We start from the raw sequence: 10,138 nt of genomic DNA, 5'->3' as shown, positions 1-10,138 counted from the left end.
GGGTGAAACAAAGCACCGCAACACATCTTTGCCAACAACGGATCCGGACTACGGTGCTCTGTGGTGTACAAACAGGAAGAGCTGCCTCTCTCATGGCACGCTGAGCTCTGCAAGCCAGGGGAAGGGGAAGAGTTACCCCATGCTTTGTTTCCAAATGTGTGCAGTGAGAGAAAGAGGGAAGGAAGATGATGTGGCCCCATGCAGTTGTTTACTACAGATGACTAGAGGGAGATCTAAGCCTCAAGCTCCCCTTCCACCTAACAAGGGCAATAATAGCACAGAGGGCTAGACAAGAGCCACATACGGTGGTAAGAGGAAGAGAGCAGTCAAGAGGCAATAATAATCCAAAATACTTCTGGGAACACAGCAGGAACAGCTGTCAAAAGACCAACATTTTAATCAACAGACTTTGCACACAAGAGGCTTCCCACTAAGGGAGTACATGTATTCCTGCTTTTACCACCAGCTTCTACCACCTGGGCTTTTAAGGCTCAGGATGGTCTCTCTTCTTCAAGCTTCCCTCAACAAGTATTTCCTGGGAGGATGGCTTTCCAGAATCTGTCACAGGAGCAACATTCAACCCAGTCCCTGCTGAGTGAACTGATGTGGAAAGCCGTGTGTCTCTTCCACTCCCCTCTCACATTCTCCTGGCCTTCCGTGGGCGACAGCCGTTGTGTGGCACCGGGGTGTTGTCACTGATGGAGATGACCTCCAAACCTCCCATAGTCAAACCCTTGATGGCAGCCTGGAAGAACAGGACAGACAGGCAGATGACAGGGCAGTTATCAACACACTGACAGCAGAGAAGGGGAAAAGCTCAGGGGAAAATAGTTTGGTCCCCTATCTGAAAGTCAACTTGTTTCAGTGGTCCTACTTTGTGATTATCTTAAAAACGAGTAACTTGTATCAAAAAACCCAGTTTAAACCTATTTATCTACTCCAGTCCCTTCATCAGTGTTCCCATCAATTCTCCTACTTTAGTTGGCAGGTCCCAAATACAGATTTTATTCTGCCTCTAAAGCAGTATTACTCTAAAATTCAAATGATTCTAAAATTTGATTACTAGGCATTTCAGTGATGAATTCTTTACATAATCTTCAGAAAACCCAATAATAGGTATAGTCATGAGACCGGCCTGAATTTAAAAAACCTGGATCATATCTGAGAAAGAAAAATATGAAAAGAAACTCTTGACACTTACTTTGCGTCCCGGTCCCAGTCCTTTCACCATGACTCGTACATGCAGTACACCCTTCCCACGTGCTTTCTGTGGAAAGAACTGGTTAGGGTTCTCTTTGATATAACTACTGCTGCCCTGGCTCCCCTGGAGCCTTTCATTCCCTATTGACCCACTATCATAGTATTCTTTAAGTAAAAATAGGGTAGGTAGTAATGGATACATGGGTATTATTGCACAAAGACACTAGGAGAAAAGGAGGCCTGGATAAAGCCATGGCAGTTTCAAGAGAACTTCTGGGCTAGGCTGTCAGCTCTGCATAGAGAAAGCTTTAAGATCAAACTGTCTGTGACCTAAAGCCAGGGTAGAAAATGACATATCCATGGATACGTGACTGAACTGGCAAGGGACTAACAAGGACTAACTCAAAGCTGTTTTCCCTTTTCTAATGCAGTGACTTCTCTCCTGTGATCAGTGGATTCCTTCTAGAGGGTAAATGAAAAAAGCAGGCAAGCTTTATATTTGCTGTGCAGGAGTCCACACCTTCAGTGCAAAAATTCTAGGGGCTTGCAAATTGAAAAACACCCGCTGTAAAGCACAGCTGTGCTGCCACCACGTGGAGGGAGCTCCTCTGGCCTCCCACCTTCTGTGTTCTGGTGCAATTAATGTACTAACAGCTTTAACAGTGACAGAATAAATCTGGCCAAGCACAGCTATGCAGCTATTATGAGGCTCTGATAAGCACAGATTAATACTGAAGATGTTCTTCTATTCCTCTTGAGTCAACCACAATAAGCTGTTGGCCAGCAATGACACCAAACACCTCTGACATGAAAGGCTGGAGCGAGTTCCACCTCATTTAGGATGAGGATTTTCAGTTTAACCTTGCCTCATTCTGCTGTAATGAGGACCGTGACACAGCCAGCCTCATCTTCTCCTGCCACCTGGACACCCACATGGATTTTTAGAAACAATTACAGTAAACTGTATGCAGCTGGAAGGTACATGTGCAAGGACATCACCTTCCCTGACTGGAACTGCTGGCACCAGCTCAGTTCTCCTGTGGCAAAGAGCAAATATAAAAACATTCAGCCAGTAATTACAGCCACTTCTCAGTCCCCTACAGTGTGAAAATTGAACTGCTGCTGATTCAGGGGCTGTATTTCCAAAATGGTTGAGAGATGTTCACTTAGAAAAAAAGGAGCTATGCAAACTGGAGCTAGAAAAGGGTAGGCTCCAAGTTACATTTCCCAATCGCAACCTGCACAGCTAAGTTCACCCTCTGGGCATTTCTAACTGCTGTTTCAAACATGCTTTGTCTGTGTAAAGATGTGGAGCGTGTCAGGTGAAGACAGGGAAGCTGTCAGGGAATAGCAGTGTGCTGCTTGAGCGCTGAGGAACTTAAAAGCTCTGGGCTGCTACCCAGGTGGTGGGGGGAGGCAGTCAGTGCTCCCCTCTGGGAGGGTGAGAATCATCACTGCAGACTCACCACTGCTGCTGCTATGGCTGCGGTCTGTGCCGCGATGGCAGTTCCCTTCTTGGCATTCTGGAAGCCTTCTGTGCCACAGGACGTATGGGCAAACGGCTTGTTGTCAAAGCTGACCACTTGGATGTGGGTACTACAGAAAGAGAGGGGCAAAAGAGAGAAACAAGCTAGAACAAAGCTTTATTCTCCAGTATCTCCTCACTCACCTTACTGGCACATCTCACCAAGGACTCCTGTCTCCCTTCTCCATGCCACCCTAACTCAGCACTCCCTTTCCAGGTATTCCACTTACAGGAACCTGCCGCAGACACTTCCCAGCAGTGACCTTCTGGTCACCCTAGAGAATCTAAGCAAGGTGGCAAAACCTTTCTGGATAGTGTATACTCTATCCAGGTACACCTCAGATACTGCTTAGCCCTTTCAGACCCACCTCTCACTCCGAGCGTTTTACCTCTTCTGTTTATTAAGAAAATGCACAAAACATTTCTAGAACTTGAAAGAGTTTTAAGAAACAGTAAAATATCATGCTAGGGATCACTAATGAAACACATTCTGTCTCTCATGAAGAATATGACATTTTTTCAACAGCTGTACAGCAACAGTGCTAGAGCATAGGGCTGGAAGTAACCCGCCATTAAACCTGTCAGCATCTAATTATTCATATCAGAAAGCAATCAAAATGCATAATAACAATCTTATTGCTGTTAAAGACATTATAAGGACAGTTATGCTTCCAGAACAGCACTAAGGTTTGAATTCAGTAGCATTATCTTCCCAGTCATGAACACCAGTCCCCTGGCTTTTTTTTCTTTGAGCCTTTAGATCAAAACGATGACTGGCCAAAGCCTGGGTACGTTAAAAGCTTTCATTTTGCATGAGAGCAGGAACGGAGCAGCTCATTTGCTTACTTGTTGTACGTAGCTTTGATGTGAGCTATTGGGATCTCTTCATAGGTCTTTCCATCCCATCTCATGGAGTTTCTCTGCAAGATTAAAGAGCTGTGGAGCAAAACAAGAGTTATCAGGCACTCACTCTTTAAAGTTTGCAAGGTTTTATTTCATATTGGGAAAGAAAGAAGGGATCAAGTCTCCAAAAGACACAAGCTGCGTTTGTGATTGAGTCAAGTCACCTCCTTTCCTTCCTCGGCTGAAAAACCACCGAAGGCGATAAAGCCTCCCAGCAAGAGACAAATGGCAGAACCCTCCCGGCGCGGCCCGCCCGGCTCACCTCAGTTCGGTCGCGCTCTGGTTCTCCGCCTCCTTCGCGACCGCCGCCTTCGCAGGGTCCTGCAGCCTCTGGGGACCGGTGTGTAGGCCGCGGCACAGGGCGGCAGTACGGCCCCTGCGGGAAAGAAACGGCAGCCGGCGGTGAGGATACCGGGGCCTGCCCCGGGCGCTGGCTGTGGTGGTGGGGGCGAGCCGCAGGCCCAGGAGTGGGGGCGGACCCAGCGGGGCCTCCCGTGCTGGCCGCCATCGCGGGGCGGGAGGGCCTCAGCGGTCAGCCCAGAGCGAGGGGGGCCCAGCCCGGTCTCCCCCTTCCCACCGCGGCCCGCTCCCACCGCTGCCGCTCACCCCCAGGCCGCTCCGAGCAGCCGTTGCCAGGCGACCGCCAGCGCCGCGCTCATGGCGGCCCCCGCTGCGCGCCCGGAGCGGTCACCGCGAGGCACGACGGGAGCGGGGCGGAAAGATGGCGGCGCGCACAGCGGTGCATTGTGGGCTGAGCGGCAGCGTAATGGCGGCGCCCACGCAGCGAGCGGCGGGTTGGGGTCGGCGGCTTTGTACCGCTGCCGCGCCTCGGCCGTGGCGGCTCTTCGGGGCGATGTGCCTGCTGCGGCTGCCCCGCATCACGCAGCCTCTCGAGAAGGAGGAGGAAGAGATGGCGGCCCTCATGGGGCAGGTAGAGGGGGGTGCTGGGGGCCTGCTGATAGGAAAATGGCGGCTTCAGGCCTGAAGGGGAGAGACACCCTGCAGGGCTGGCAGCCGCGGCCAGCGCTCCTTCCCCCCGCCCCGATACTGGGGGCTGGCCGCGGCTGCTAGCCCCGGGGGGTGACAGGCCTAGGGGCTGGGGAGGAACTGATGACCCTGCACAGCCGGTGTAGGGGCACCTTGGGTGTTCCTGAGCGCTCTGTGTGCGGTTTGCTGCCTGCACCAGGTATCGTGGGTCTTGGCAGTGCTCCGGTTGGTGTCCCTGATAGAGGCTTCCGCTGTGAGCAGGGAAGTCCTGCTTGATCCTAGGGAAATTCCCATAATCTTGCATTTGCTAAGGTAGAAATAATTTAATTCTGCTTGTCAAGTCTGGACCATAGTGCTGGTGGCTTAAGAATTCTCTGCATTGCCCTTCAAGATAGAGCTGGAGAAGAGCCACTATTCGGATCATGAAATCCGCAAGCTGGAGGAGGAGGAGCAGCTCAGGAGGAGGAGGGAAAGTTCATTTGATGATGATGAAGCACCTAGCAAAACACTCGTCATGGCTCAAGACCTGGAGGAGAAGTGGGAACAGAAGTTACTGCGATTCAAAGCTGCTCCGCGGATAACAGGTACAGGCTGAAGTTCGTGGTGGGTGAGAACACCCTGATTGTTTGCCAAACACAGCTGAGTGCAATTCAGTAGAGGGAAGGCATTTGCTGAGTCTTTTTTTGTTTTAAAGAGAATCTTACTCTGTGTCAGCACTGTTAGCACATGAGGAATTAACTGGCTGATAAAGGACTCCATGTTCCCATGCTGCAAAGATGTGTATGTTCAGCCCTAACAGAGCAAAATGGTGAAAATGGATGTTGCTTGCAGACAAGAGTTTGGTCGTTTGCTTCCCAAGCTCCACCTAGTGCTCTTGTTGATTTTTGTGAAGGTAGAGATCCAGGCTGTTTGGTATAAATTCCTTCTGGAAATGAAACAGATTATAGTCTAGCAGTGGGTTCCAGCCAAATCCTGCATAGGCTTCCAGAGTGAATGGGAGCATTTCTGTCTAGGTTTTTGTCTTGTTCTGTGTATCCATGTGTGTATTATTGCCGGAAGGGTTTGAGACACAGAGGGTTGATGAATCAAGGGGATCAGAGCAGTGCTGCTAAGAGACTTTGTTTCCAGCATGTGTTGGTTTTTGGCAGATGCTGATAAAAACAACAATCGAACGTCGTTGAACAGGAGGCTGGACAGTAACCTGATACTTCTGGTGAAACAGAAAATCGGTAACCAGGAGCTGTGGCTCCTGCCTCAAGTGGAATGGCAGCCTGGAGAGACGCTGCGAAGCACAGCTGAGCGAGCCATGGCTGCATTTTTGGGTGTGTAGTTTGCCTGGTGCCTGGCCCTCCCTTCTTTTTGTCCCAGTGGTTTTCTTGCTGTGTCTTATCGGAGGGCTGTTTGCCATCTCCTGTAGTAAAATGACCTCCCATCTGCTGGGAAAAGGCATTTCATGGCAGAGGGGTGGAGCTCAATGGGGTGGGCTTTCTGGCAAGATCTGTGGTCCTGGGTAATCAGCTCTGTAACTACCGTTGCAGAGCGACTGCAGCTTGAAGGGCTGATGGGGCTGGCAGACAGTGAGTTGGGATCTCTGGCTGACAGCAGTGTCTTATGCTGCCTTTTTGTAACTACAGGAGAGCAGTTACTGTTGCTCTGTGTTCTTATGTCTTGTTTTCTTTCTCTTGCATTGCTGGGGTCTTGCAGGAGATCACATTCAAGCCAAAATCCTGGGGAATGCACCATATGGGATTTACAAGTATAAATTCCCCAGGGCCATCAGGACTGAGGATAATGTGGGAGCCAAAGTATTCTTCTTCAAAGCCTTCCTCCAAAGCAGTGATTTGTCCCAGGCAGAGCTGAAGGAAGATTACTTGTGGGTCACAAAGGATGAGTTGGGAGATTACTTGAAGTCGGAATACCTGAAGAAAGTCAATCGATTCCTTCTGGACTTGTAAGCGATAGGCTGTGCTCCAGCAGATGAGGAAAATGTGGGACACGACTCCAGGGAGGAGCACAGCCGCTGCTTTGCATGGTCTATGTGTATGAGATGTTAACTTGGGCTCTGGAGGATAATTTGCCTTTGCCTTATTTCCCAGTTCTCTTCATCAGGCCTGTACTGAATAAATATTAAAACTTATACTCGGAAGTGAAGCTCTCCTGAGGGAGTTCTTTGCTCTCGTTGAATTCTCCTCCTCCACCTCTTCTGGAAATGCATGTTGTGATTTTTTCCTCTCCCAAGTGTGTGATTCCCTGGGGCTGTGGTACCCGAGAGTCTCACTTTCCTCACCAGACTCCTGTCATAGTCTCAAGCTCAAATGGTTTCTTCGATGCAATGGCTAATGCTTGTCTCTGGTACCTGCTCTTTAATGAGAGCAGCACGGGAGAGTTATCCGTGTGTCCAGGTGGGAGCAGACCCTCCTGGACACACAGCTGGGCAGGGTGGGTTTCTGGGGAGATGGAAGCTGGGATATTCACAGTTTATTAACGTTTAATCTGTGTTGGAGCAGCCTCTGGCCTAGAGTCAGTGATATGCGGTGGCCGTGGAGGACATGGGTGCATGAAGAACAGGCAACAGCTCTTTCTTTAGATGAGTGCTGCTTCCCCACCCATGCTGCCCTCCTCTTGAGCCTCAAGCTATAGCAGCAGACACTGAAGGAGGATAACACTTGAGCAGCAGCTCTCTGTCAGGGCTGTGAGGCTGATTTTTCTTGGCAGGGGAAGGCTGTGCTGGTGTCGGTGCCTTCTGGGAGCAGCTTCAAATGTGGCTCTGGGGAGTTCTTGGCTACCATTCCTGGTGCATTAGGCTGGCACTGCTAACCCAGCCATGTCTGCTTCAGATAGCCTGACCCTATTAACCCAATTTATTAGAAGATCTATCCTGGGCTTATATGGTGCTGTCTCACCTCTTGGGCTGGTTCTAGGAGGGTTTTTTCTGGTTGTAAATGTTACTGTCTGGTAAGTGTGGGCCCAGTGCTGGCTGGACCTTGCAGACTATCAGCCTTCTTCAGTGGCGGGGAGAGAGGGAGGAAATAGCTGTTGTTAATCACTGGGAGAGAGTTTGGCCTCCAGAGGTGGAACTGGAGATTGCTATATGTATTTTATCAATCCTTTGGGAGCTGTTGAGCTGCAGGCCTCAAATTAAAGCTATCCTTAATCACTCCATAAGCCATTGGGTAGGGGGGTAGCACAGCAGCCTTCTATTTTCTAATGCTGGGCAGTTTGGGAGCTGCAGGCTTGCCATAAATTACCAACAAAACAAAACTTGATCTCTTGAAGCACCCTGGCAGGCCTGGCAAGGAGGCCATGTCTGCAGCAGAGAGCACTTGCAAAGAGGAGATAAATGCAGAGCTGAATACGTGCCTGAAAAACAGCAGATTTTTTGGCTGCTGTCTGACATCAGCACTGCTGAAGGGGAGACTGTTGTGTTCTCCAGGACTGAAAGCTCCTGCAGATGGGAGAGATGAGTCCCTCAAGCTGTGCTACACCAGCCTGGGGGGCCATGGGTGCAGTCAGCTCAGGATTAGGCTTTTCTCTGCCACTGTTTCAGGCTGTTGCTGGCTCCAGAGCACGCAGCCCCTGAGCAGAGCTTTGTGGGCACAGGCTTAGGGTGTGCCATTTGCCAAGGTCTCTGCCCTGTTTCCCATGCCAAAGGCAAGTTTTGTGTTGGTGGAATAAAACTTTTCAGAGTATATAAAATGCTGTTTAATCAGTGCTTATTTGTTCTCAAAACCAGGAGCACAAAAAAGAGAAAAGGCTGTACTGAAAGTCTGCTCATCTTCAAACCCAGGAGTTCTTACTCTCTGGCTTACTCAAGCTACAAGTCTTTGGATGTTGTCTGTGGCAGGAGAGGTGTAGCTCCCTTCAGCACTGGAAAGGTCAGAATCAACAGCTTCCTTAGCTTTTAAAAAAATTTTTGTCCTTGGGCTCAGGCCTTTGGTCTTACAGGTAGCAGGTGTGTGAGAAGCTTGTTTTTTTTCTGGAAGCTGAAAGTGTTTTCTCATCACCTAAACCACAAATTCCTGCTTGCAGCCTGCATCGGAACAGCACCTTTTTTGTTTTTTCCTGCAGTTAATTTTATTTAAAACAGCCAGTTACTGCAAACAATCCCAGATCCTGCAACTTTTGTGCTTTTGCTCAGTTCTTCTGTGTGGCCTGTTCCCCCCTCTCTGGCCTCAGTGAGAGGGAAGGCAGAAGGATATCATGCAGGTTTCCTAGTGGAGAGCATTGTTTGTATCTTCTCATTTCCTCTCTACTCCCAGAGGTCTCACGGTAGATCACTGAGGCTGTTATTTTTCCTTTGAGAACTTGGTGACTGCAGGCTGTCTTTCTACTCAGTGCAAAGCTATATCCATACTTGTTGCAGAAGTCTGATCAGGCAGGCTGATGGGATGTATTTTGCTGGTAACTACTGAAAGGATAGCACAAAACCTTAAAACCTTTTCTGAGGGAGCTTTTCTCTCTCCTAGAACAGAAGAAACCTGTTGATTTGTGGCTGAGAGAGAGCTGCTGCAGTGTGCATCCTGTGGTCCAGCAGAAAGAGCAGGGGGAGCATTTCACTTGTGTGAAGCACCTCGCCTATGAGGACAAGCTGAGAGAGTTGGGAGTGTTCAGCCTGGAGAAGAGAAGGCTCCGGGAAGACCTTATAGCAGCCTCCCAGTACTTAAAGGGGGCTACAGGAAAGATGGGGAGGGACTCTGTCAGGGAGTGTAGGGATAGGATGAGGGGTAATGGTTTTAAACTAAATGAGGGTAGATTTAGATTAGACATAAGGAAGAAATTCTTTACTGTGAGGGTGGTGAGACACTGGCACAGGTTTCCCAGAGAAGCTGTAGCTGCCCCCTCCCTGGCAGTGTTCAAGGCCAGGTTGGACAGGGCTTTGGGCAGCCTGGGCTATGGAAGGTGTCCCTGCCCATGGCAGGGGGGCTGGAACTAGATGGTCTTTGAGGTCCCTTCCAACCCAAACCATTCTGTGATTCTATGAAACACAAAACTCCCCTTGCAAATGTGACAGAGAACCGCATGCAGTTTTGCCTGGGTGTTGAGGGATTCTGGAGCTTGTTTGCACCCAAAGCCTGGAGGGTTTCTCTTACCTTGGCAAAGGCCTCCTCACACAAGATTTCTCTACCAGAACCTGAAGCTGCAGCAAGTACCTGGGAAGTCACTGAGTTTGCTGTGGCTCTTCAGTGCAAGGCAGTCAGATCAATCGAAGAGCTCTCCTGTGAAGTGTGCACCGGAGAGGTGTTTTGGAAAGGACCTGGGACTCATCACTTTGAGAGCAGCAATGTGGGGCTCATCTAAGAAGTCCAACATAAGATCAGTGCTGCGGCTGCCGGGGCCGGCGTCTGAGCATTATCTTCCCCTGACTGCACACGTTGGGGAAGAAGCCGTTGAGCAGTCAGACTGCAGAGACTCTGCTCCTCAAAGCCATTTTCAGCACAGGACGCTTCCATTCACGAGGGTGATTACACAAAAGACGGATCCTTCCCCACTCCAAGGTGGAAGGAGGCATATCAAGATGACCTT

At 49.8% G+C, this 10,138-nt stretch overlaps 2 protein-coding genes across 2 annotated transcripts; one reads left to right on the top strand and one right to left on the bottom strand.

Moving 5' to 3' along the window:
* Nucleotides 1-371: 371 nt before the first annotated feature.
* On the bottom strand, nucleotides 372-4,340 carry MRPS11 (mitochondrial ribosomal protein S11). The gene is made up of 6 exons (XM_074880333.1): nucleotides 4,235-4,340; nucleotides 3,891-4,004; nucleotides 3,572-3,661; nucleotides 2,667-2,796; nucleotides 1,202-1,267; nucleotides 372-745 (listed from the first exon to the last, which is right to left on the bottom strand). The coding sequence occupies exons 1-6, from the start codon at nucleotides 4,285-4,287 to the stop codon at nucleotides 638-640; spliced, it is 561 nt and encodes a 186-aa protein (XP_074736434.1). The 5' UTR covers nucleotides 4,288-4,340; the 3' UTR covers nucleotides 372-637.
* Nucleotides 4,341-4,349: 9 nt separating this feature from the next.
* Nucleotides 4,350-6,761, top strand: MRPL46 (mitochondrial ribosomal protein L46). The gene is made up of 4 exons (XM_074880332.1): nucleotides 4,350-4,559; nucleotides 5,007-5,199; nucleotides 5,764-5,937; nucleotides 6,320-6,761. The coding sequence occupies exons 1-4, from the start codon at nucleotides 4,350-4,352 to the stop codon at nucleotides 6,568-6,570; spliced, it is 828 nt and encodes a 275-aa protein (XP_074736433.1). The 3' UTR covers nucleotides 6,571-6,761.
* The last annotated feature ends 3,377 nt before the right edge of the window (nucleotides 6,762-10,138 follow it).

Source organism: Strix uralensis, chromosome 11 (assembly GCF_047716275.1).
Source record: "Strix uralensis isolate ZFMK-TIS-50842 chromosome 11, bStrUra1, whole genome shotgun sequence".
Lineage (NCBI taxonomy): Eukaryota > Metazoa > Chordata > Aves > Strigiformes > Strigidae > Strix > Strix uralensis.
The sequence above is the reverse complement of the archived record's forward strand: the minus strand, read 5'-3'. Positions and strand labels throughout refer to the sequence as shown.